Source organism: Thunnus maccoyii, chromosome 4, assembly GCF_910596095.1.
Source record: "Thunnus maccoyii chromosome 4, fThuMac1.1, whole genome shotgun sequence".
In the NCBI taxonomy this organism is placed as follows: Eukaryota; Metazoa; Chordata; class Actinopteri; order Scombriformes; family Scombridae; genus Thunnus; species Thunnus maccoyii.
In genome coordinates this window covers 3,378,036-3,406,025 of record NC_056536.1, presented here as the reverse complement: position 1 = coordinate 3,406,025, position 27,990 = coordinate 3,378,036, and the positions used below count along the sequence as shown (strand labels likewise).

At 42.7% G+C, this 27,990-nt stretch overlaps 1 protein-coding gene across 1 annotated transcript; it reads right to left on the bottom strand.

The window, feature by feature from the left end:
- Window positions 1-298: 298 nt before the first annotated feature.
- On the bottom strand, window positions 299-27,990 carry arfgef2 (ADP-ribosylation factor guanine nucleotide-exchange factor 2 (brefeldin A-inhibited)). Its single transcript, XM_042407848.1, has 39 exons — window positions 27,429-27,990; window positions 25,003-25,033; window positions 24,458-24,581; window positions 22,507-22,653; window positions 21,140-21,319; window positions 19,563-19,869; window positions 19,313-19,459; window positions 18,253-18,380; window positions 17,521-17,654; window positions 16,168-16,402; window positions 15,963-16,062; window positions 15,241-15,380; window positions 14,865-14,973; window positions 14,531-14,720; window positions 14,266-14,377; window positions 13,963-14,168; window positions 13,711-13,795; window positions 12,272-12,443; window positions 11,957-12,108; window positions 11,743-11,871; window positions 11,489-11,647; window positions 11,225-11,372; window positions 10,788-10,884; window positions 10,655-10,695; window positions 10,394-10,563; window positions 8,312-8,463; window positions 7,916-8,088; window positions 7,552-7,712; window positions 7,314-7,444; window positions 6,706-6,835; window positions 6,361-6,496; window positions 5,401-5,539; window positions 5,098-5,155; window positions 4,783-4,891; window positions 4,516-4,655; window positions 4,217-4,394; window positions 3,977-4,115; window positions 2,839-2,956; window positions 299-2,133 (listed from the first exon to the last, which is right to left on the bottom strand). The coding sequence occupies exons 1-39, from the start codon at window positions 27,598-27,600 to the stop codon at window positions 1,969-1,971; spliced, it is 5,544 nt and encodes a 1,847-aa protein (XP_042263782.1). The 5' UTR covers window positions 27,601-27,990; the 3' UTR covers window positions 299-1,968.

The window sequence follows — 27,990 nt, the reverse complement described above, 5'->3', positions numbered from 1 at the left end:
GTGCAACGCCACCCTGTGGACATGTAATAGAAAGACACTGGAAATCCCTCTTCCAACTCAGCTATTTTACTTCTTTTCAAATAAACATGAGGGTCAGTGAGGCAGACTGATGAACAGATCAAATTAGCAAATATACAGGACTAAAACTGTCTTTAGTGCCATTGAGCAAGTCACTGAACCCTCACCTGTAGCTGACAGGAACAACTCCCAACAATAACCCATTCAGTCTCTTAACAATCATTTCATTAATAACCACTCATGACATGAACCGTTTAAATGACTTTAACTGAATCAATAATCAATGGAGTGGATCAGAATTCAGGTTTATTGATTACTTCACCAAATGCTTGGAAGATTACATCACAATATTATGTATAGAACCGTATAGCGCTTTCATTTCTATGTATCTTACATTGAAAACTTTACAGTCTGCATTTTTTCATTTACTGTATATATATATATTTATATGTTCCCTAGCGTTAGGGAAGAAAAGTAGACATCCATAGTTGCGAGGGAAGGAATGCTTCTCAAAAAAAAAATATTTAAATGCACTTTAAATAATTACATACATCCTTCTTTAAAAAAAAGGCATGAAATAAACGAGGATTCAGGATGCGGAGATTCCACTGTCTCTGTAGATGTGAGCTTTGGTTTGGCTCCGTTCCTGAACCCTTCCGTGGTTGAACTTTTACTGTTGAATGTGACACAACACTGATGGGCATTCTGACTATCCCGAACAAGTCGGTACACTGAGCGGTGTTAATACAAGACTGTCTTAACACAGTCAGCAACAGATGTGCAAAAGAGTGTGATGGAAATAGACGACTACTGTGTGTCACCTTATAGGGCCAATTGATGGATTAGTGAAGCGTTTTATGAGCCAGCTGTAATTCTGAAAGCCGGGAAGAGTTGACACCATGTTCAGTCCTTCAGTGTAAGGCTTACTAGGTCAACATACAAAGGAATGCATGACAGAGGGAAGTAACCAGTCTTTCAAACAACCTTTCATTGTAAACCAGCGATTATCCTCAAAAAAACAACAAAAAAACAAATTAAAGCGAATGAGCGAAATAAATAAGTAAAATCTCGTTGACAGGCAAGACTGATAAAGATGACGGGACGGTTGTGTCACAGAGAGCAGAGACGTCACAGAGTCAAAGCCGCGGCTGATCTTTGATAGTGTTGTAGGACATGCAGATTCTTGTCACCTGCAGCTGAGAGTTTGCCAATAGCCCGCTACCTAATAACACAGACATAAGAGGGAACATAAACATTAAAGTGACAAACAATGCTTTGGGATGGACACTGATACATGAGGGTCCAGATATTACAACATACTTTGATTAGATCACCAAACTCACAATAAGGGCGACACTGATGGTGTCATCATTTTCTAACAGGCACAGGTGGCCAATAGAGATTTTCACAAAGGGCAAATGTAAAGTTCATCCGATTCAATGGTGTTGTTCATTTGCTTTCAGCATTTTGATATACTTTTTTTTTCTTAGTTAAGTATTTAAAAAAAAAACAAACAAACAAAAAACAAAACCATCAAAATCAGATACAGGGTTTGCAACAATTTCAATAAATTATTTGTTTACAGTTCGTTTCTAGTTATTACAGGGGGGATGATGAATGACAACAGTCAGCAGAGAGCGCTGGTCACAGTGCTGTTCATCCCCGAGAGAAAGAAGGAAGAAAGAACAGGAAAAAAAAGACTTTTCTACAAGATGAACGCAGTAGAAAAGCTGAACACTTTAACGCTGAAGTCCTGAACTGAGACAGAAAAGCTACAGTCTTCATCGTCTTCCTCCTGACAGTGTAGCCCCCCCCCCTCTGTAAACTGCTTCAGTCCAAAAGAGGGGATAAGTCTCTCATCAGTGTCCGCTGTCATCCCCCCCCCCCCGTTTCTCCCGTCCTTCCTTCCACCTGTTCCCGCACACACACACACACGCACGCGCGCCCGTTCTAAGATGCGGGAATCCAGGCGGGCGGCCCGTCGGGAGCCGCGATGTGGAAGACGGAACCGATCCGCAGGAAGAAGCGCCTGAGGACGGCCCGCAGCTCGGGGATCAGGTCAAACTGCATCATTTCACACAGGTGAGGGTAGTAGCAGGAAGCGTGGGGCTTGAACTGGAAAAAGGAGGAGGAGAGAAAATGTAAATCAGCACCACGATTCAACCAAGTGACATATTGTACGTGCTTTAATCCCACTATTTGGAAATATAGAGAGAGTTCACAGCAAGGTATTAAAATAATGTCCTGAGAAGCCATTTTTGTCTTCACTGATCTATCTTTCAGCTGTATTTTGGTGTTTTTAAGTGCAATTTTATTGAATTACAAAATCGCATTCAGGCAAATAAATTTAATTTGTACCACAAAATTTCTTTTAACAACTTTCCCACAGTGTGAACTGTACAAGCAGACCTTGCACAAGAGAACGGTGCCAGCTGGTCCACTTTTACAATACTGTTGTGATTTCTGTTGATGCAGTGGTTTGTGTGGTGTTGGCATTTTCTTTTGAAGATGGCTGCATGGCGCCAATATTTCCTACTGCTTCGAGCTACGTGCCGGGTTGTTTTCGGACTGAGAAGCTGCTGTAGTTTGACACCCTGGAAAGAAACCCTGAGTAACGGGCAGCTATGAGTCATCGTGAATAGTGCCATCACACAGAGAATGTGTGATTCATAGGTGACAGCTCAGAGATGTGTTTATAATCACAAAAGAGGAATCTAAAGCGTCTTTTGAAGAGTTTCAAGGTCCTGGTTATGATCCATAAAGCTCCGTCATGTTGTAAATATAGATTGTGCGTATGTGTGTGTGTGTGTGTGTTCCTGCCTTGTCGTCAGGCAGCCGTAGCGTCCTGGTGAGCAGCAGCATCAACAGGCTGTTCCAAGCCTCTCTGTGGCTCTCCGAGGTCAAACTGATGAAGTAGGCCAGAGCTTCACTACACACCCTGAGAGAGACAACACACACACACACACACACACACACACACACACACACACACACACATTAGACTATTGTGCAATACTGATGTCTCTCCGACACTGAACAGACAGCATCGGTCGACCTGTATCAGAGCCGTGACCACACAATTATTATTATTATTATTATTATTATCATAGACGTGCAGGCCGAGGCAGCACATCCTGAGCTAACACCGGCCATTTAATCATTAACACCACACATACGTATTCTTGATGTAATACATGAGTCAACTGCTCCACTGCAGCTGCTCAGTGACAAACATAACAAGGTGATTTGTGCTCTCACATATTCTATGAATCACACACACACAGTGTACAGTTCATAAATATATACCGTGATGAGGTACGAGCCATGTGTGAGAACACAGCTCATACTCCACATGAACAAACAGCAGCACTGCGCTTTCTGCTAATGACACAGTTGCTGCTTCTTTATCTAAGGTTTAACATTTAACCAGGCAGTGACATACTGGAAACATTTGGAGGTAGTAGAGATAAGACTGTCGTCAACTGTGGATCGTTACTGTGCATTGTCTGTCTGTTAAGTTTGTAAGTCTGGTGATAGTCTAACAAATCCCAAGAAAAGACCAAAACCAACCATGAAGTATTGTGTGTTTATATCATTCCTCTGTGTCGTTGAGCTCATTGTTGTCTAAAAATGATCAAAAACATATTAAAGAGCCACAGGCCACACTGGGTGACATTCATTACCATGAACACACACACTGTTGTTTATTTTGAGCCAATCTGTAAAATGCACTTTTTACTTCCCACCTTTTTTTTTTTTTTTTTTAAATGAAAACTTTAGGAGCTTGTGGCTGAAAACCACTAACTAGCTGTGGAAGGCAGAAAGCATTAAGATACAGACAAATGTGTTGTTGGTTTTAGTCTTTTCATGAGATTTTGAAACAATGACAAAACATACAACATCCTTTAACGCAATGCTGTGGTGATGAAGTTGAGCGTGTTGAGTGTGTTGGACTCACAGCAGCAGGCGTGTCTGGATGTCAGGCCATGAGTCCTGCAGCTGACGATCAGAGTACATCCTGAACAAAATCCTCAGGCTGCAGGCGAGACTGCTGGTCTCCTGCTTCAACAAGTTGGGCTTGGATTTCCCTTTAAAGCCTGAATCAAAAGAGGTTAACGTTAGGTGGTCTAATGATACCATACAACTGGTCATACCCCCCCTCTCTCTTTCTGTATCTCTACTGTCTCTTTTTATTTACCTGCCCTCCAGAGCGCTGTCCTTTGTTCGTTGTTGGAGTTGAAGTCCTTGGCGAAGGTGTGCGACTCCAGCAGACAGTCCAGCAGCTTGAAGAGGTGTGCAGAGGTCATGTGTCTGTACATACCCTGATCTGGACCCGGCTCTCCTCCTTCAGCTTCCGACTCTTCCAGAGCATCTCGCTAACAGGAGGATGACGTGTTATTCAGATTAGTGAGCACAGATTCAACTGTGACATTTCCTTAAATACAAACTAAAACGGTGATGTTGAAATAAAGACTGACAGCAGCTGTTGTTATCTACCTGTGCCGCAGCCATGTTCTCAGCATCCTCTTTCTTGCTGGTTGTCGGGAAGAAGACGATGTTGTCTATGGTCTGGATCAGTTCGAGCTGTACCACGCATTTAATCAGCAGTCCCGCAAACAGCTTCTGGTCTGAAACTCCTGTAGCACAGAAAAGCACAAGAGGCGGAGAGATGTGAGCAGATAGGTGACATGTGAAGGTGGGATTTGAATTGACAGCAGATGTGAATGATATGTGTGTGTGTGCTTGTGCATGCTGTGCACTCACTAGCGTTGGACTTTCCCTTCCAGGTGTCGTCGCTGGACATCTGGCTGTGTCCTCTCTCAGACAGAGCTCTGTCGTAGCTGCTTTGGGACTGGGTGTCAAAATCAGCATCCTGGAGACGTGACAGCGACAAACGCCATGAACATTCACATGTTAGTGTCATTCTTCTTATATGGCGGAAAGATATTAAGGAAATATAGCAGTCCCTTTATTGGCTACATGGCTCTTATCATGTTTAAGACCAAGTATGAAGCATCTGCTGAGCTGCTGTTGTACATTATTACTGTTTAGTCAATGAGTGTCTGTTTATTTTCTTACAAAATGTTTGCCATCAGCAGCTTCCTCCTCCTGTCCAGCCGGCCGCCAAGTCAACAAACTGATGTGAAAAGCAAACAGAACAGCAGATCAGGGAAAAGTGTTGTGATAACCAACATCCGGTCATATAATTAGCTGTACTAAAGCAACTCATAGCTTTGACATGCATTTGCCTTAATTCCTTAATTCCCTTTGATTCCCTCTGAATGTATGCTATCAAGAAGACTTTCATAAGCAGTTTCATTAACATTTTTAAAACTGAATTGAGCTGATCTCTGGTTCGAAGTACACTGATTGCAGACGTACACGTGAGGGCTGGTGTTCTGGAAGATCTCAAGCATGCAGGAGCAGGTGATGTTCCAGACTGAGGGGCTGAACTTCTCCCCGTTCAGAATCACCAGGTTCTCCAGACAGTTGGTCCCCGACCGAGCCAGCTGCTCGTTGTCTGTAAGAGAAAAGTAATCAGCTGCTACATGCAACTTCACTGAGGGTCATGAGGTGCTTGCTGGAGACTGGAATCTAAGAAGATCCTGTTCTATCCTGTTGCTGAATGTTTTGCTTGCTTCATTCTTCATATTTTATAGCACAGTCCTGGAGGATAAAATTGTGTCATGTCTAAATTCTAATCCAAATCTGTTATTCAGGATTTCTTCTTTAATGTGCATTCATAGAACTATCACCAGGGTGTCCTCCTGGTGGCCTGAGGGGTCACTGTCCATGGTTTGAGTCTAGCTGGGACACCTTTATTACATCTCATTCCCCTTCTCTCTCTGCCCTCATTTTCTGTCATCTCTCTGCTATCTAAAAAAAGGGCCAAATAATCCTTTTTTAAAAATCTATTACTTAGGGACTGTACATAAACTATTAGAGGGGGAAAAGAAGATCAGACAAGGGATTGGGTTATGAATTTTTTCTTTTTACTTTTTCTTTTTTGGCAGAGTCTAAACATCTGGAATCTGGGGTGGGGTCTTATTCCCTTAGCTGGCCCGTCATAAATTCAGTAACAGTGATAAACATGGTTAATTTACTAGTGTTTGGTTTAAAAAAAATAGAGTAGCTGGTTAACATGGTTAACCTCTCCACTACAGTAATTTGTGTACAGCCCCTTACTGATATTGACATCCTCAACTACAAGCTAGCTGTTCAGCAGAGCACCAAAATTGTTTGTAACGTCACATCGGTGTTCCCTCTCTGTTTAAAATCTGCGTGTGTGGACAGATGAGTATCACAAGCGCTGTACTTGTCTACATGATTTTAAACACCCACCTTGCCTGACACACCACTGTAACTGTGTGAAAATGTCTGCCAGCAGGATTTCACTGAGAGGCTCGTAGAACTGGGTGAACACATCACAGATGGCATATAGTGCATGGTTGCATGTTGTCGTCATCCACTCAGTTTTCTGGAAGAAAGAAACGAGCAGATGTAATTTAAGTCACATTTAAAAAAACTCCTTTCCATCACTGTATGTGCACATACATTTTTGACAGTTTTTCAGTTATTCTGCCTCTTCTAGATCAGAAAAGAGGATTAACCCTCTCATATGTAAGTGACTTGTCACAATATAAAACAACTATGGGACTTGATGGCCTGCCATCGGTGACCTCTGACCTCTGTCTGCTGCTCAGGGAGCTTCATGTTGTCAAAGATGCGGAAGACGATTCTGAAGAGGTCGTGCCACCAGTGCTTCTCAAAGGTGTGGCCGTAACTCTTCATGATCTCAAACATGACTGTTAGACCTCTGCCAGAAGCAAAGACAAACGGTTTAGTCATCAATCTTGTTGCATTACGACTCAGCAAGAACAAAACAGGTACAGTATGGGATTACTAGCGATACGTTATGATGCTGCAATATCATTTCCTCCTCAAGTTCAGATTTTAGAAGAATTTGTTGTGTTTTGCGATTATTTGTGTGAAATGCAGGAGGGTAAAGCACAAGAGGAGACGAGACATTTTGGAAACGTGTGTAGTTAAAACTGTACTGAAAAACTGCACAGTAAAGTGTTGAACTCTTTGAACTCTTTGGTTTTCTTCAGTTTCCTCTGCTTTTATTTACAGGCCTGTGACACTACACGCCAAACTACACATGCCATGTGTTGTTATTTTCACAATCAGATGGGCTACTCAGAAATGTGACTGAGCTATGACTGAAATAAAGGGTGCAGCATGAGTTGGGTTTAAACTGTTCAGCTAAACTCCATGCTGAGTGGTTTTGCTACCTGGTTCGGACATCCAGCTTGCAGCGGTTGATGATACAAGAAAGCTCAAACAGGATGGGAAACCAGCCACGAACCCACACCCGATCGCCAGGGGCAACGTTCATGTCATCGCTGGTGTATTCCCTCAGCGCCTGGACAGAGACACAGCAATACACAATATACACATACCATTATTTTTGATTTTTTCATTATTTCTATTTTATTGAAACCAGCACTGTCACAACTCTGCTGTTCCCACCTGTGGCCTTTCGGAGACGTATTTAGCGCAGTGCCGTATGAGTCTGATAGCCTCCATGCTAGTGTCAGGAAAAGCTGCGTTGCACACGAACTCTGACAGACACTTCACTGCATCCTGGAACGAATCGATAGCAGCTGCAAAGTGCTCCTGGAAGGTGTTCACTGAAGGAAGAGTGATGAAGAGGAGAGAAGGAAAGTGAGAAAACAGGAAGGAACTAGACGTCGATTTGCAGTCTTCAATCTCTCCTCATACAGAAGCTACCGCAGTATGAGAATCTGTCTCACCGTCAGCTGAGCAGGTTGACAGAACACAACCTCTGTCACTTGGTTTTATCATCTGAGGGAACAGTAGCGCTCATACTCACTGACAATGTGGCCGGTGGTCTGGAAGGCTAGTTCCACTATGGTCTCGTCGTGGTCGGAGGCTGCCTGGTGAAACACTGAGAAGATGTTCTTCCAACCTGAACGGATGTTGGCTGCCTGGGAGTTTACCATCTGAGCCACACACCTGATCACCATGTCTCTGATAGTGGGGGACCTAAGGGAAGGGGGAGTCGTTACCATGGTGTAACGCTGCGTATCTTTGAGAGTTGATATCGTTCTTCTTCATATGTCTACTGTGTAACCCTTTTGTGCCCCAGTATTCTCAACCTTTCTTACTCCTTTAACCCTGTAGCAGTGTTTCTATAAATACCCCTGGAACACTTTTGTACTGAGACAGTCTCTCATCTTGTAGTATTTATTCTCACAGTATTCTCTACCTGTTTTTCTTCATGATGTGCTCAAAAGGTCTGAGGAAGTCTTTCTGGAAGCGGAAATTGGCCAGCTCTCCTTTCTCCAAGAACTTCATGGAGAGCTGCCTCAGTGAGTCCACAGCAAAGATGGCCACATCCTCATTGGGGTTACAGCCCACCTATAGAGAGACACAACAGTCATGAATTGGGGCTCAGCAATGCATTAAATTCACTCAGTTTTACTAAAGACAATCACGTTGATATAGCTTCTTTTCAGGACAGTTTGTTAAAGGATATGTTCACAATTTTTCAAGTCTGTCTTAAAGGGGCCATATTATGATAAACTCACTTTTTCAATGCTTGTGCATATATATCTGGGTCTCTGATATGCCTACTAACACACAAACTGTGAAATAAGACCTCAAAGTCAGTTTGGTGAGGGCTGGCTTGTTCTGTGCTCTTGTGATTCAACAAGCCATTCAGATTTGATGCCCCTTCTGATGTCACTTGGGGCTTCATTTAAACTACAGAATTGTACTGCCCCTCATCCATGCCTCTATCTGAGTCTCCACCCACTAAGTTTCCTGAGGTCCACCATGTTTTTTTCGCAAGCGCCAGCCAGGACCAGGCTAAAGTAAGCTAAGGGCGAAAAATTCACACGTATCGTAGGGCTGGACCAGGGGACCAAGCCGGAGCTAAGTTAACACTGGAGTCACACATCACCTCAGCTGCTGTCATCAATAATAATCATCTTAAATAGCAGTAAGTTTATATAATTTCAAAGTTACACAGTATGTAGATAGCTATGTGTATAAACAATAACGTCGCTGCCATATTTATGCCTTTAGATGACATTATTTTGAGTCTGGATGAGGCAGCTACAATGTTAGCATAGTCCTAATCAATCTGAACTTCATTCAGAAGAAAAGCATTTTAAAAGTTGGTTGTGTGTCATGTTGGGGACAGACCTGACAAGGCATGAATTCAGACTTTTTAAAAAAATCAGCATTATGATGTAGTTATTTCAGCATCCATTTGATCCATTTATTGTAATTAAATTACAACAAAATTTAAGTTTATTTTGGGTTAATTCAGACTGAGCCTCAGTAACATCACCATGCTGGTTGGGGACTAGTCGATGCCTGCTGTTGCTCACTGGCTGGCAAATTAATCTTCTAATGGTCAGTATGAACAGGAGGAATGATTATGGCAAGAAAAAACAATTTCAATGTTCATTTGGGCTCCTGACCATTGCTTTAAGAAAATTTTGAAAAATTGTGAACCTGTCCTTTAAGTTTATGTACTCAATACTCAAATCAATAATTAAAGTTTCACAAATGAAAACTACTGCTATGGCTGTAAACATTGCTGATGAGAGCAGTGAGAGTGAATCAAAACGGTAAAGTTGCAGGCTGGAAAACCAAAACAATGAGCTGAACGATGCTAAAATGCTACAAAGAAATGAGGGGAGCTACAGAGTTGGGTGATAATTCTCTGTGGACTCATTACCTTCACATTTCATCCATTGTTGATGTAATAATATCAATTATAGCAGACCCATAATATTGGGTCTAAAATGGCATTACTGACTGATGACCCATATAATACTGTGCCTTTGGGAAATAAAAAAATTAAACTGTCCACCTGTGCTTTCAGTGATACATGACAGTTTCAGTTCTAATTTTTTTGGGGGGTCCAAAACATACCCTACTCATGTACAACAAAATAAATGACAATGTCCAGTCTGCATTCTGCGAACACATAGCCTGTGTAGACATAATTTAAGAGCCTTCTTATGTCCTTGTAGCAGTGATAAATCAGAGTCCAAAAGGAGGCAATACAGGACAAAACAAAGTGTGTGAAGCGGCAGAGAGCACAACTGAAAGAACACAGCTTCATCCCACTAGTGCTTGCCATACCACCCTTTGCATGAGACTGTAGCTAAAACTTCTTCCTAGTTATACATTTTCAGGTGATATATTTTTAGAACACAAACTGTGAAATCAACTTTGCATAGTTTGCATACTCGCACGCAGACTATGTAAAAGGCCTATAGAGCACAGAATGCAAGATATTTGCCTCCTACTGTAGACCTTTTGGTCCACTGACCTTGTTGAAGTGGTCGCCTATGACCTGCCAGATTCGAGACCACTGCAGCCTGATGCGGTTCATGTTGTAATAGGAGATTTCCACAATCTTCTGCAGGCTGAACATCCTTGGCTGGTGTGCTGAGGCCAACTCATCCATTGACACCGCACACAGCCACCGCACAAAGTCCACTGGAATCAATTAAACAGCAGCAGTCTATCAATAACTTTCTTTGCAACATAAGACGAACAGAGACATGTGAGAGAAAGGTATAACACCAACCGATTGCATTTCCATCTAGTCTGGTGGAGCCAGTGAAGATCCTGCAAATATTAAAGCAGTTTTAGTATTTGTAGGTTACAAAAAACATTGACAAAGTGAATAAGCAATGTCCCGTCAATGTCCCGTATCTCACCTGTCCACAGCTACCACTACACTCTGAGAACTGGTCTCTCCTACTGACTCCTGGATGTGAGCCATCTGTCTCTTGTCCTGACTTCCCACCAGGTTTCCTGCAAAACACATTTAACACAAGCTGATGTACACAGACAAATGTATGTGACTTTTAGAAGCACAATGAAGTGGGTATAGATGTAGAATTTCTGTGTGATGTTATATGTGATGACTTATTTTCAGAGAGACGTAAAGAGGGAACTGATGTGGATTTTAGTTTTTACAATAAACAATGGCTGTTTGAGTTCATATTGAATATTCAATGGCCTGAGAAAGTTGACATTGACTAAAACTGTAGAAGGAATACAGCAGTTTTGATGTGAATACTCAGGCTACGGACAATTTTTGCAGTTGATTATATGAGGTAGGGGTTAAACTGTGAATAGTTAAGTTTCCTACCTAGTCCCAGGGGCATGAACTCTTCTGTGCCGGTGGGTAAGCCCTTGATGCCGCCGTCTTTGTCCCGGACCACCCCCGAGATGTAGCGTGTCTTCACCCCAGTGCCAATCAACTGGGCAAGCTCCAGCTGACTGATACACCTCAGGATCTACAGCACGTAGACATCAATCACAAAACAGTTCAAGTAAACACTGATATGCGGATGGTGTGGCTTCTTCTCTGCTACTAAACTTCATAAAATCATATTAGCATGTAGGGAGTCACCTCATGCCAGGAGTTGCCCAGGTAGTTTCCATCAGTGTGGGCCACAGTGATCAGGGTCTTGATGGTATCAATATTCTTCTGTTTCATCTCTGTGATGCTGGAACTGGCTGTCAGGAGGGTGAATCTGGCCAAGGCCTGGACATACGCATCTCGTTCCAACTACAGAAAGGCCAGTTAATACGTGCACCAAGAACACTGAGTCAATGAATAAATAAAATATAACTGAAGCGATATGTGACTGGACATCACTGTACCTGCATGTTGAAGATGCAGGCGATCCTGATGGCACATCGAATACCTTCCAGACACAGTGAGGCCACTTCTGGGTCATCGCAGTCCTGCAGTCCCACGCTGAACGCTGCCAGCAGGGGGGTCCACGCCAGCTGGAACATACAGAAATTGGAACCTTTTAATTCATTTTTTCATTCTTCCAAATACTTGTTATTCATATTTTGTCTGACATCATACCTTGAACATGGGCCTGACATGCTCCAGGTGCGTAGCACTGAAGAAGGGGGCCTGAGCGTGGCTGACGGCCTCCATCAGAGCTTTAGCCGTCTTCGCCATCTGCTCCATCTCCATGTTGTACAGCAGACGGCGTTGCTTCTCGCTGGCCACGCCTGATGGAAGGAGGACATCAATGTGTTTTTCAGCAAACAGAGAACAGTGTCAGGAAGATGATGAGCCGAGAGGACATCAGGCAATATGTGACGGACGGTGAAGTTCAGAGAGACGAGGAGAAAAGGTTTTATTGGAGCATTTTAAGCAATAAATGAGACTCACTCTGCTTGGTGGACTTGGGGGTGATTGAAAACTCTTTGCTCTCCTTCATGGCAATCTTCTTGCCTGCGATCTCATCATATATGGAAGATAGATACTCTTCCGGCAGGTCCTTACTGTCATTAATACCACGGTTCATCTTGATGTACTGCTCCTTTGTCATTTTGTTCTTCACCTTCATCGGTGAGGAAGATGGAAAAAGACATTTGGGAGTGATTATTAAAAAGGGAAGGACTTAGGTAAGGAAATGAAGAAAAACATTTTCTGTCAAGCTATTCAAGCGTTGCCTGAGTTTGCAAAAACCACACACATAAACTGCCCGATGTCTTTTCAGATGTTAGTTTCTATTCTGATCAATGTGGGGGAATTTTGGTAAAACTTTAAAGCTCCTGCCAAGTATTACTGGCTCCTCATCACGCTGCGCAGGACTGGAGCGGCTACACACCATCAAGTCAGGAAAAATACATATTCAAGCAGGAGAACACAGGAAAACAGGAAGGTAAAATGTAGGAAAATGTTGCAGTACAGGGTACAATGCATCTTTTAATATACTGTGATATTTTTTTACTGCTGTCAAGGAAGTGTTTTCATTGCCTAACGTCCACCATCCCTCTCTGTTTCCTCCCCAGCTATAGTCAGTGTGTGTGTGTGTGTGTGTGTGTGTGTGTGTGTGTGTGTGTGTGTGTCACACAGAGATCTGCCTTTCCCAGACTTTAAACTTTGGGCGCAATTTCCCCCGTCACAGTGGTCTGTCAGCCATGATAAATCAGCTGCAGCAGCTATTTGTACAGAGCTGCACTAAGACAGATAAAACCCCCTCGTTCATTTAAATGGGGATGAAAAAAATATACAAAAAACAAAACTAAACAAAAAAAACACGCAGGAAGTCTGGCAAAAAAAATTTTGAAGTGGCTCAACCTTTGATGGAATGCAAAGCAATGTCATCCGGCGAGGTACTGCTGCGGCAAATAAAGTAAGTGCAAGCACACATTCCTGGAAGATTACTTTGTAACATGAAGGCTGTATTTCAACTGTTTGTCTTAGGACTGGCTGGCAAAATATGTGACGGTTCCTGGTTACTCAAAGTGGACTTCCTGGATCGTATTTCATTGTCTTGAACGCCACACCTGAACGCCACCACCAATGCAAATGTTTGCATCTAAAACATAATTATCTATTTATTTTTTTTACATAGAGCTGTTTTTGAACTGAACGCCATAAAATACATATTGCCTGAGCCAAAAGACACAATTTTTATTTCCACCAGCCCAAAACCTTGGTGTGGACAAGCACTCTTTGACTGTTGTGCCTAAAGAAGGGCACCAAATCCTTAATAATTATCCCACTGACAAACAAGACACAAGTTAGATCCTGGATGGTTCAACGGCCCAGATATTGTGATCATAGTGACAAAACATAAAGTACTAATGAAGAGTTCTCACCTGAGGACTGTGCAGGTCTGTGGTGAGCATAATGATGGAGTATGCCAGCACGTAAGCAGTGTCTGCACTGGCAAACAGAGTCTGTCTGTAAAAGAAGAAGCACATCAGAGCGACAGTTAGCTCGACTGCTCATGCTGTATCTTTTCTTTTTAATGCGACATTAACTCTTATGGCTAAAGATAATAAGATTACCCGACTGTTGCTCTCATATTTCAATAGGAAATCTACGGGAGGAGTGAAGACGAGCCTTACCCCTGGTTGCACTCCAGGTATCGAGCAGCGAACTTCTCCATCAGTCTATCAATCTTCTGTGCCTCCCCCGGCAGCCTGAAGCCTTCCAGGAACGCTCTGAGTGCCGAGACAAAGTCCCGCCCGCAGAAGTCCAGCTGGTCCACGTAGCAGTACATCACTTCTTTGTTGAACTTGATGTTCTCACCCAAGAATTCACCCACTTGGGTCTGTGGATGCAGACGTAGCACGGTCGCTAATCAATTTTTCTGTTAGCATCGCTGGAGAGTACAGCATTGTATAACTGAAGCTTGTGTGATCCCTCACCGTGTCCAGCCTGTCCTCCTGGTGTAGGAACTGGGCGATGTCCTCAGCTGTGGAACCCAGCATGCCCTGGTCCTGCAGGTACTGGATACCTCGCTTCGGCTTCTTGTTGAAGCTGGGAAGAGAACATAAGAACAAATCTATCCTGTCGTCTCTAAACAAGAACAAACAGTCCCACGCTCTGAACTCTGAGAACTGTTACCATCAATAAAGACAGATCCTAACTAATCCTGATGTAAATCCTAACCAGAGGGAGAAAAGGGCTCACAGTTCGATGCCGTGCTCGATGATGTCCTTCTGCTGTTTGATAACCTCATACTGCTCCGGGTGGTCGGCCTGGGAGAGCGCAACACTGGAGGAGACGGTGGAGTCCAGCGAGCTGATGCTGTCTCGACGTCCCGCCAGCTGCTCTGGGAGCTTCAGCTCTCCTCCCTCGTTATCAGACGGATGCTCCTGGCCTGAGAACACATCACACACACACACACACACACACACACACACACACACACACACACACACACACATCACAATAATGATAGGTTTAGATTCTACCCCTCTCCTGTGCATTGTTCACATACATAACACACACTATACACACTTACCCAGGTTAGCTTGAAGGTTTGGATTGACATACATGTCTTTGCTCCACTCCACCATACATTTGAGGATTGACACCAGACACTCCAAACCCTTCTTACGTAGGCTCAGCTCCTGTGCATATTACAGCACGCACACACACACACACACACACACTTGTAATGGTGTAACACGCAAAACATAACTTAAGAAACTGTGCAATTTATAAGCTTATGTAGCTTATATCTTATTCTTTTTCAAAAAACTGTATTTAGTGAACAGCTTGATGAAGTTATTGTCTGTCCCTTACCAGGAAGATGTCCTATTTAACAAAGATCTGTGCTCCTATAGAGTCAGTCCTTACAATCTGCATCATAGTGACAATGGGGGGGGGTCCTCTACCTGTAGAGGAGTCATCCCGAGCTCCTGACCACTCCTGCCCATAGCAATCTTAGAGAGGTCGTTGACAAGGCGTTCAAAGATGTTGGCAGCGTTTAAGTCGCAGTCGTAGTTCACATAGATGTCGACGACACACTGAGCATCTGGAGGAGGAAAGAATTTCATCAAAAAACTGGATCACGAGGAAGAACATTTTTAAATGATACTGAGGAAATAAAATCCTCGGAACAAAAAAAATAACTATTTCACAGAGCTGAACTGATAATACACTGTTGGCTGAAGTGATCAGTTAATTACAATACAGCATCCATACTGGATTACTGGACACACATAAGTGATTGCTGAAATGTTCCTAACCTAACCAAGCTGGCGAGAATAAAATGCATCAGTGCCAACTGAAATAAAAAGAGCAGAATCACTGCAGGGCTGCAAAAAAAAAAAAAAGAAAAGACAACATGAAGAGATGATACACTAGCCGCTGCATCCTCATACCAGCCAACATCTGCCAACATTTGAAAAACCTTTTTGGAACGCTCTGGTGTTCAGTCAACAGAAATGTTTCACGTTGTTGCTTTGCTCTAGTTGTGGATGTGACTCATGCTGTGCTACTAGAGCAGTGCCAGTACAGTGATGGTAATATTTAGTAGCAGCTACAACTGGGAGAATTAGTGTGACTGTGTTTTTAACTTTGAGTGAAAAAAAGAGGAAAATGTGCATCAGCGGACCTGCGCAGATGCGTGTTAGTGTCTGGATGACCATCCACTTGTGCTCAAAGGAGCTGGTCGACGTCTCCAGGATGGTCAGAAAGATCTCCCGAAAAAACACCTGCGGCAAAGTGGAAGAGAGATTCAAGTCGATGTGACAGATGTTAAATATATCACAACTACCAGACCAACATGCTGACACCGTCTGTTAGTCCACATTCTGTACCTCGATCTGCATCTTCAGGTGGACTTTGAAGTGGGAGAGCAAGGTGAGGAAGATGGCAAGCGAGAGCTCGAAGACCTCAGGCACGGAGGAGACGCCGTTTTTAGACAGTGCCACACAAAGATACTGTTTGATTGCGTTAACGAACATCTCATGAGTGCGAAACACTGGCCCGGCGCCCTGCAGCACAGAGAGCAGCAGCTGCAGGGAAACGATCTTGGACCGCAACTCGTGGGACCTGCAGAGGAAAAAGGATTGGATGGGCATTAGTTATACTGGCTAAAGTGTAAAACAAGACAAAATACACAAAGACACTTAAGAGCCATATATAGCGACATGCACAGTAGAAATGAATGTCCTGTCTATAAATAATGTTCCACAGTCAACTGAATAAAAGATACTTAGGTATAATAGTGTTGCATGATGGTATTTAATGTAGGTCATTATGTGAGCTTCTATCAGGGCTCAGTTTACTCTGGTCTATTCACACTGGCTGGTCCAGGGTTTAATGTTACAGTAACTAGAGATGACAGGGCCACACCGGGATGGAAAAGGGCACATTAACCTGTGGAAACTGAAATTGAGTGCTGTTTGTGAGCCAAGGGCAGCTATGTGTGTTTTGGCAAATTGTAGTATGATAAAAACAGGAAACCAAATAAAAGAGAGAAACTGTATCAAGGCAGGTTTTCAAAACTGGAGAGCTGATGATTAAGGACTTATGTTACCATAGTGCAGTGGTAGGCAAATAGTGGCCTGTGGTGCAGAAAAATATTTGGCTCCATGATGAAAGTTTTGACTTTTACATAATTTTCACGAACCCGCTCTCAAACAAAGGCTCCTGTAAATCCCAATTAATGCCAAAGCCATTAAAACTATAGTTGCGCCATGTTAGTTGAACATTGCATGGTGCTGAAATAAACCTACCAGATATTATAGTTTAATGTGTGAATTCTAACACTTTTACTTTGTTCCTCACAGATACAAATGGTTGGCATTCAACCAGAAATGGTGTATTAATGCCATTTCCCCCCTCAGATGAAATCTTCAGTTCTGTAATGAATTAAAAGAAATAAGCAGAACATATAGGTTTGTTTACACTGCACTGGTTAATGGCCCCCATTGAAAAATCCTGAAAAAAACGGACCCCTGGTTGATCCTAATTGCTGCCATAGTGGTTTGTACAATCATCCTATGAAATGATTCTAGATCAAAATATCTTTGTGGTATGATTTTTGTCAAAACACATGCATCTTACTAAGATAAGTAAGACATGGAGGACTTGGAGAATTAGCTGGTTGTGCAATCTATCATGTATTTAGAGTTGGGGATAAAAAAATTTAAAAAAAAACCACTCACTTTGGGTCTGGAGGTCCATCTGCAAGGGGCTTCATGGAGAGTTTGCACAATGAGCGAAACACCAGAAATGCATCCTTCTGCAGGATGTGAGAGAAACGGGCGGCGTTGTGGGGTCCCTGCAGGGCCTCAGCATCCTGAGACAGATGAAGAAAGTCAGTCTCACTTTATGTGCAAATGGACAAAGAAGGAAAACAGCCTCTCTCTGTGGCAGGACACTTCCATATTGATTGCGGTTAATGGCAGAACTCCAGATGTGGAGTCAGGAGTTACTTAAATAACTCCTTCCTGCTGCTCACCTGCACTTATTGATCCCACTCTGTAGTTCAACAGTCTTACCAGAAGGGTCATTTGTGTCTCATTTTTAAATTCACCGCTTTACTCATCACATGTATTTCACTACTTTTCCATCACATTCACAGAACTTGAGTCGGCATTTCTTTCTAACCATTAAAATATTTCATTTGCCTTGGCTATGTACAAGTGTAACTGATGAGAGGAACTAAACAGTGTTGGTATTTAAATGTTTCTTGGTATAAATGAAGGAAGACACAAGTCTACACAAAGGAAGTAAACTTTCTGGCCATGTAAGAAGCGTACCACAGTAGGGGAGCTGTTTTTAAATTATTCAGCTTCCACAGAAGAGGCTGAGAACAAGACTAAAAAGGTCTTTGCATCAGTAGTGTTTCATGCTTTAATTCACTGCACTACAAGTTAATAAGTCACACTGCTCACCAGCATATCAGCTGAAGAAACAGAAGAGCGGTCCTCGATGATGCCGTTCATCTGCTGACCCTCGGCTCTGACTCTGGAGGGAACCACATCTGTCTGCTCAGTGACAGGGTGGGCTGGGTAATCGCCTCCTGGAGGAGAAACCAAAGCCTCTTTCACACATACTTCCCATAAATCTCTGGGATAACCTTTTAGACTGTTCACACATGCAGCTACATTCAGGAACATTTCCATCTTGCGCCTTTTCACACATGCCATGGCAATGCCGGAATAGATGGGACAGTGGGTGAGGGGAGGGGGGGGTGTAGGTTAGGTTGTGTGCGTAGCGAGTGTGGTCGACAGAGATAGAGAGAGAGAGAGAGAGAGGGTGTGTGATGGTGGCTGCCAGACCGGAGCAGAGAGTATGAAGCTAGCAGTATAACGTTAGCTGTGAACATCAGTGCCACGTGTGTACAGTTGAGGCTGTTTGTCAGTAAATAAATGCTCTTACTGTCGCTACATTTAGAGATGTTTCTGGTGGAGTGGCATGTCCGCCCGCTGAGCCCCGTTAATCAGCAGGAGCGACGAGTGAATTTTAAATCCTTAATTACAAACCAGTTTGCCGTCTCTTTTCCATGGATCTGACACCCCGCATCTCCTCTCTCCACATGCCTGCTCACCAAAACCTTGCTCTGTGCTCCACAAGAGTAGTTAATATTATGGATATGATTTGGATTGTGAAATGGAACATGCTGTGATATTATCACACCAAGCACACACACACAGACTTTTAAAAAGGGAGTCATTGCTTGAATAGAGGAGCTATTTTTTGTGTTAAATATTTTAAATAAAATGTTCACATTCTTTTGGAAATGTTTATTCACGTAACTATATTGCTGCTCTTATTCACACATGACCCCATGCAGGAAATGTTCCTGAACATTTCAGGGATAGACTGCATGTGTGAAAGGGACTCAAGAGGAAAATTTCAAGTCACGACTGTGAAGTAGAACACTGTCGCTGACATTTAGAGAAGAGACAGAGAACAGAAAAGAAAAGATAACTGAGGCCAGTGAATTCTGACCTGTTCCAGTGTGAATCTGTGTTGGTGGTTGCTCTCCCTCGTCTCCTTCAGGCGCTGCTGACTCTGCTGGATTGCTCTCTGCTTCTTCAGCCGGCTGAGCCGCTACAACAGGAGGCGTCTCTGCACCTTCATCTTCAAAAACTGAATCTGATGTAAACAAATAGCAAAGAGAGATTTCATGCTTCATTTCAAAACTGAAAACTGAAAGCTGAAAGTAAATATTTGCCTGAAATCTGGAGATGACAGATACCTCTTGATGGTGTGACTTGTTCTGCTCCTCCATTCATTGGTACATTGCTCCCCTCAGGCTCCCCATTAATTGATGGTGTGTCTGGCGCTTGGTCCTGGTCCAGGTCCGGAGCTGGGGGTGGGGGCGTGGAGCTGGTGGTGGTAGTGAGGTCTGGAGTACTGGCTGCTGGGGATGGGGAACTCTGGGGCTCTGGAGTAGGTGTGCGGTCAGACCGGGGGGAGCCGGACCTCCGGCTACCTGGGACTGGGGACGGGTTCTGCTGGGGCAGACGCAGCCGTTCCTTCTCTTGCTCCTGGGCCTCCAGAGCCTGTAGAGGCAGCGGGTGGTAAAGAGGAGCCATGTAGAGGAACAGTTTTATACAGTGAAGTGTAGCTGTAGCACTTAAGAGATTAAGAGTCAAAAAAAAGAGGTAGAACGCCTCTGAATCTCAGTTCACATCTCACATTTGTTCAGCTATTCCAAACAGGTCTGGTGATCATCATCCTACATACAGCTAGCTGGCTGAATGTGTAAATAAACAATTAGCTTATTACACATATGGAGCAACGTTAGCATTCATTTGGAGTCCTGTTTCTGGCCACATGACAACTTTTAGCTCTGTTTTGGTCTCCACTAACTCCTGAAAGACACATTTGTTCGTTAGCTGCTAAATGGACCACAGTGTCCATCAGCAAGTCACTAACTTTGTGTTTCTTCCGGAGTGTACAGTGGGTTTATCAGAGCTTTTTCACTCAATACAGACTGAAAACAACACTGGTGAAAGCAGTGAGAGTGAACCAAAGAGTACAGATTGTTCTAGCTAGATTGTTTTTATCTCAAGTTTGGCTAGCTGAGTTGCGTTAGAAGGCTTGTGCAAAACATATTATAAACGACTGTGATTCAACACTATTTCATATAAAAATGACAGAACTTAATCACTGAATGACATGTTCCTTCATTTTGAGTCAGTGCTGCCAACTATTTTCAGTAGGAAGTAGCTAAAGCCTGCAGGAAAAGTCGCTAATGTCGCTAGATGACGACACGTGCTAATTTGCATATCTATGACATCATGATGTAATAACATACAAGATTTTTAAAAATTTAAAGAAAATTGAGTTAAATTCATCTAAACAGACTGTAAATAGCTATTTCATTAGCTATTTTTCTTTTCAAGCAGCTCCTCATGTACATCTAAATCTATCTCTAATAATGATATTTATGCAGACTGTTGTATCAACTCTAACCGAAGTATCATGAATAGAAAGATGATCATGCAATGAAATAAATTCACTATTGTTCATGCTGTCTATTTTTGACAAAACAAAATAGTAGATAGTAAATTTACTACTTAGGGCTTAAATAGTAATTTATGTCCTGAATAGGAATGACTTGGTTTGGAGGTGAGTGCCATAGACAGAAAGTATTGAGAAACAGACTATCACTTTCAATGTTTTGGACTTTTCGTGAGATTTGTTGACAACAAAAAAAATATAGAATATTATGAGAGGCAAAAGCTATAATTCTCTAATATTTTGCCATCAGTTGTATGGATAGATGCCATGCAGCAATGTATCATAAAAACGTCATATTGGACTAACAGCCTGGTTCTCCATGCGTGTGAAGATAACGTTGAGCATCTGTGTGAGCGTGGCTTTAGCGGTGGTCTGGTTGATGAGGTTGCGGCTGGCCAGGTAGATGTTGTAGCAGGTCCTGACGGTGAGGAGGATTGTGCCCTCGTGAATCTCTATGTGCGGGGAGGTCACCGCCGTCAGCAGGGCCTAGATCCAGAGACAAGGAAGTAAAGAGTTATCAGACAGGATGTCTTGTTTAGAAGATGAGGCTGGCTGCAGCTGCTGAATCACCAACCAACTTCCCTACTTCTGTGGTACGTTAAAGCCGCAGATGTGTAGTTCTCATAATCTGTTACTGCATGCTTGGTGCAGAATTCAAGTGTAGATCATAATCAACTTAAAGAAAATGATAAGGCTGATTCATTTCAGTACTCTATTATATATTATAGTCGGTTTAGTATTAGTCAGCCTAAATGGACTGCAGTGACATTCAGGTCTCCTTCAGAGGTGAATGAAAGCCAAAGCAGATGTTAATAATCTGTCCTGTAAATCTTATGTCAACAGTCATAAAAGTCGGTGCTTCTTAAAACAAGAGAGACTTTGCCCTTCCAGCCAACCAGAGTGTGTATTTTATTCACAAAGAGGAAACCATTAAGATGCCAACTGCACAAACACAACTCAAGTTTTGAAGCCAAAGAAGTGACCAGGAAATGTGAATAAATGTGATGAGAAGTCAAAGAAAGATGGTGCAAGTGTGCACTCATCAGGACGTATTAAAGGGCGACATTATAAACTAAACCATCTCTAAAGATGCAAAATACTGGATATTAGATACTTTTTAAATATGACAGATATCTTGAAATAATCTTTGCAGATTTTCATGCCTTTGGATTCATACAGATGTGACAAATGAAGAATGTTAGTATGACAACCCTTCATTTCTGTTTTAAAAGAAAAACTGATACAAGAAATAGCAGAACTGGTTAGTGAAAAAAAGTGTCTTTTGTAACAGAAACCCATAACGTGGTTTCATTTTATGCTAAAAATGTTTGTGTGATCATAGACATCAAATATTAAATGATGGACATCAGTGAAATGATTCAGAAATATTCTGTTGTAGAATTGCAGGTTGTCAATGTGATCAAGGAGCAAAACAAGACATGAATACATGTAGTTCTATTTAAACATTCAATATTATATAACTTTTCCTTCCTGTTAAGTCACTACTCTTCACTGAACAGACACGGCATGTTGAAACTGATTTTTGCCACAGCTGTGAACCATGACTGAAAGCACTCGAGTATGGAGGAGCAACTGTTTGACCCGATAAACAACACCGATGACAGCTGGAGGATCTGAAGGCTGCCAGATGACGGGAGAGGCACCGGGCGTACCTTGATGATCTGTAGCTGGACTCCCTCATCAGTCTGTGGGCCCTGGAAGCAGTTGCAGATGGTTTCCACCAGCCGGTCGATCAGTCTCTTGCCTGGGGTTCTGCTGTCAGGGGCGTTGCCTGTGATGTGGCCGTACGCAATCAGCTTCTACGATCAGACAGTGCACAGGTTAGGGCAGCAGAGGCAACGTGGGTGTGAGTCACTTTTGGAGTAGTTTTGGGTTCCTGTGTTATTTGAGTCATTTTGAGGGTAGGTGCAGAATTCGCTGTGAATGTGTGTGACTGTGTTTGTTACAAGGTGTGTCTGAGTTGTTCATTTAAGCACTTGTGTGTTTTGGGATCATTTTGAAAAAAACGAAGTGCGTACGTGAGAAAAAGAGGAATTCTGGGTTCATTTGTGTGTGTCTAAAGCCCTATGAAGACTGGATCTATGTCTCAAGGTGAGGTGGAGTGATTTAATATTACCTGCTGATCAGTGATTTTATTACAGTCCAGTGCACATATGTGTAATTTCTCACCCCAACCGGAGTAATAATTTCAACCAAAACAATCTGTTTTTCAGCAAACTCGCTGGTCCTCCTGTAATTTAAATAACATTCAGAGCCACATCCTTGTATTTTAAAGTAGTATTGCACTTCCATAAAGTTGGAGAACAAAGAGATCTGACAAAGAATCGTTAAAATCAAAGCAGCAGGCACTGCAATATCCTGTTGTTTAGTCTTAAGTATAGGTCCACTGCCAAAAACACTGGATCCTACATTTCCCATAATGCAGCTCAACAGCATCCTTTGTTAGGTGCTCTGTTGGGGTCAATACAGTCTATAGTGCCAATATTGGGTTTTTATTTGGGTGAAATTATGTGGCCATTTGAACTCCAGGCCAGTAGGGGGCAACAACATGGTTATGGTGGTGGCCCTCATATTCCCTCTATATCTGGTGTTTGTGTGTTTGAATGGCGGGTGGCACGACAGTTCTTACAAGCGAAGACTACATGAAGAAAATGAGATCCATAAACAGAAAGCCTGTACTTCAAGAAAACATCATCACACATATGGTGTCTCAAGCCAACTCAACACCACCACCAACGGTCATCTACTCCAGGTCAGCGTCAACGTAAACAACAAACCAAACTGCCAGTTGGTTAGCATAGCTGAACAATAAAAATGTTGTTGTCAATTCGGCACCACATGTTCCCTGTCTGGTAAATTCCCATGTCGTTCAAACTCTGTGCCCCCAGTTTGTAACACAGCTATTCTATCAAAAATGTGTAGTCTCCAAGCCTAAACTAAAATAACTCTGATGACATCATCAGGGTCATTTTTTCAGACTTTGAGCAGTTCCCTCTGGAATCACAAAGGACATTATGCAACTGTTTTCACAGGCTGAGTATTACTCTACAACTAGTATACTGAACTTGATGTGTAAGATTCAGTGCTCCTTTAATAATAATAAAAAAAAAAAATCTACTTTATTTATTTTATTCATTAAAAACAGGAACAAGGAGAGAAGTAAAATATGGCGATTAAGAGTACAAAAAATTAAATGAAATAAAATAGATGAATAAAAATAAGTTTAAATAAGTTTTTTTAAAGTGTGTGTGTGTGTGTGTGTGTGTGTGTGTGTGTGTGTGTGTGTGTGTGTGTGTGCTCCTCCAAGATTTACTGACAGTCTCAATTGGCTTTTCATCAGTAGTGCACATTCAGTGCACTACTGATGAAAAGCCTCTACTGGGGGGGGGGGGGGGATGTAGAGCCATTGTTGTAACTGCATGTTAGACATGTGAAACAGGTGTTGCAAGATTTCACCCCTCCACCCCACAGGGGTAATAAAACCAAATAATACCTGCTGTGAGAAAGTGAAGGAGTAATGAAGGAAGCAGGAAATGTTGAGTTTATTTAACTGCTCTATATGTATGTGTGTAAGTGTGTAAATGTGTGTCAGCATATATTAACCTGCAGACAGTCCAAAGAGGTGCTAACTATCCGGGGGGACTTTGACTGACAGGCCAACTCGAAGGGAAGCACATATTTGTCAGCCTCGATGTAGTTGGCTCTAGGTGGGACCACTGTTCCATCCCTGCAGTGATGAGAGGAGAGCAAACAACATCTTATAAACACATCGTTTGTTCTAATATTAAAAAACACTGGAGCTACACAACTCCAGGATGTGATGTTCATAAATCAAATGCTGTGTGAAACATTTTACTGTACATTTTTATTTTCATGGTGCAGAATTTTACAGGGCATTGAACCTTTACATGTAGATCTTAGAAAAGCATTATAGCATATTGTTAAGATAACAGCTTCCTTGTAGGCTGTCTGAAGGCTGTTTGAATGACACAGTGAGCAGCGCAGAGGTTTACAGCACACGTCTTCGGGGCAAATCTTACCTCCACGTCTTACCTCACGTCACAAGACGAGGACAAAAAGCTCAAATCTACTGCTGTATGTTCACTCATTCTGGGTAAAAAAAAGGGTGTGTGCACGAGCATACTTACTTTTGTTTCTCAAGCTCGGACTTGATTTCATCTATGAAGGGAAACACAGGAGATCAAATGTTAGTCAAGTCTGAACTTCGACCCTTGCAGCTCACAGCAGCGTGACGTGATTTGACTCCATATCTGGAGGTTACTGGGCCAATCTCAAACCTGACCGCAGCAGGCTGTTTTGTTTGTTTTCTTGCGTTTTAGTCGGGAGAATATTTTCTATCCTGTCCCTGTTTTATTGCTGTTTACTTCAATTGAACAGCCTCCTTCTGATTTTTACTCTTTGTCATCCCCTGCATTCACCATTCCCATCTGCAACTTAAAATCAATTTCCATTTCTTCATAATTTTTTTTTTTTGTCCCACATTGATTTATCCATAGCTACACACACACACACACTACTCAGCTAACCGGTGTTGTGGCCCAGGCTACACAGAGAGTAACGGTTTATATTCAGCCAGCCAGATGTGACCAAAGAAATTGATTCGATTCAATGTGGCGGTGAATACCACAACTCTAACGGACTCCCCGTATCACAGAGCTGCACAGAGGAAATCAGCTTATGCAATACTCACAAGAAATGTCACAATCACCAGTGATGATCGAGTAACTACCAAGAATGTATGACCAGTCATTTTGATATCATATACTAAAAAGATATGAGCTTGCTTGCTTTCTCCATGGTACTGTATCAACACATTAGGGAGCTAAATACAGAGAGGCATTAATAACACCCATGCCCTTTTTATTTAGGTACCTGGCTAAGCTCTGATGTTTCACTGAAAAACAGCCATTAACAAGTAATCTCTCTTTCCGCTGCATGCTTAATTAATTAATCATGGATGCAACAGATGAAGGAGCCTGCGATCCACAGCATAACAACTTCAGTATTTGAACAGAGAAACAAATCAGCTTTCGGTGCTGGAAAGATGAGATGTTCATGGAGCTCACTTAAGTTTTAACCCAGTCACAGCACACAGTTAGTCAGTATGAGAATGGGACAAACACAACATAGTGCTACATCAGTAGTGTGAAGAGTCAGACGGAGGGTTGTGTTCTCAGGGTGTCATGAATAATGAGAGAGTGTCACTGGCAGACAAAGCAGCTTAAACACACTGACCTGTTTGCTCATCTCTCTGTGACATTTATCTCATAGCAGTCAACCTTATGCTCCCTTCACACATGTCTTAAAATATATATAAAATATTCTACGTTGAATAATGTATCTCATATGGTTTTTCCACAAACTTGTTAAAATCTATAAAATGGTTTCGACTCCTTCTCCCTCATTAAGAATTCCAGAATCTATAATATGCAAATATATTTTATTTCAGAAGTTTAACCTCTGAACACAGATGTCACCTACGTCACTGTAAAATCCATTCTCAGTGTTTGTGCACTAGAAGCTTCATGTTTCCACATCACACTTGTGTAAATTGAATATATGACCAGGATTGGCTTCCAAACTAGTTGTGATGTCACAAACTATGCTCCTAAGCCCGCCCCTTAAAATTAGATTTTCAATAAGCAAAGAGAAACTTTCCACTTTCAGCAGATGAATGTGAAAACAGCCTTCTACTGTCAAACTCTGCACATACGTCATTCTGCACAGTGAGGTTCAAACATTCAGCAATAGGAACAAGAGGAAATCATACTTTTGAATGGAGGAGGACTTCAGTAATGAAGCGCAACTTCTTGTTTGAAAGACAGAGAGGGAGGGGGGAGGAGGGAGGGAGAGCAAAAACACCCTGTGTGTGCCTGAGCAGGTACCCGTCAACTGAGAATCACGTGTTTGAAACTTAAATATTGTGCACCCTGATTTCCAGCTGTCAGATTCACCAGCCCCAACAACAATGTCACAAGGAGGGAGGTGGGTCACACACACACACACACACACACACACACACACACACACACACACACACGGGCAGGGCAGCTTGAGCCCAATATAATAAAAAACACACACAATGAAGTGAGCAGCCTGGTGTGTACGTGTGTGTGTAACACTATCTGTGATTGTGTTGAATGGAAAAGCATGGACGTCAGAGTATCCTGGAGTTTAGGTAGCCTGTGTGTCTGGTTGGGTGACAGTGATACGTACAACACAGGGATTGGTCTGTTTAGCCAGCTAACGACAGCTACCTGTTAGCATGTTCACCTGCCGTCGTTAAGAGCGGTGACTGCGATGTGATGTGAAGGCACAATAAATATTAGCACTGCTGAATGAGCATGATGCTGTGAAAGCGATGCCAACATTTAATGAGCTAACGCTGCCTGTAACGTCAACGGGCAGCTGAGCAGGCGATGAAGGCCAATTCACATGCTAACGCTAACTAGCTCTCCTCTTTCTCCAACAAGACAGACACGACAGAAATGTTTTAGTGAAGCTCCGCGTAGAGCATACTTACAAACCGACACACAAAAACAAACACACTCACCGAGAGCCACCTGACAGGCTTTACGCAGCTGGCTGTGCTGGCTCCTCTTCACCTCCTTATCCGAGAGGATTTTCTCCAGCGCCCGAGAAAGAAACATGCTCTTAGTTTTACTGTTTTCTGCCCTCTGCTGCTGCTGCTGTGGAGGCCCGTGTTGTTGCTGCTGCTGCTGCATCTCTCGGTCTGGTTCCTGCTCCTCTCTCAGGCCGTCATCTTCGGCCTGGCCCTGCGGATAAGCAGCAGGTAACAAGGAAAGCTAACGAAACCCAGGCTATCGATGTCAGTCCCGTAGTAGAGCTGCTAACCTCAGCTCAGCACCGCCATGCTTGGTGACACGTCATGTCACGTGATTCTCAGCTGTCTGGGGTGTTTTGACTACAGCACCCAGAGGAGTCATCAGAAACCTCCCAAACGGGGTCAAATAATCATATCGGTGATTGATGGCAAATTAAAAAATAGTTTCAAGCCCACATTGCAGAACGTGTCATAAATGTGCTCGAAACATTTCTACCGTGGAAACGTTACGAGATTTGAGCAACAGTTCTGTTTTCACCGTGTGGCAAAC

What these genes read in the sequence shown, in the direction of transcription:
- arfgef2 (XM_042407848.1), bottom strand. Translation starts at nt 27,600, where the DNA reads ATGCAGCAGCAGCAGCAACAACACGGGCCTCCACAGCAGCAGCAGCAG. An exon ending in GACCACCGGCCACATTGTCA is followed by an intron (nt 7,713 to 7,915) that starts GTGAGTATGAGC and finishes CTCTTCCTTCAG; the next exon opens with TGAACACCTTCCAGGAGCAC. An exon ending in TCCCTGAGCAGCAGACAGAG is followed by an intron (nt 6,497 to 6,705) that starts GTCAGAGGTCAC and finishes TCTTTCTTCCAG; the next exon opens with AAAACTGAGTGGATGACGAC.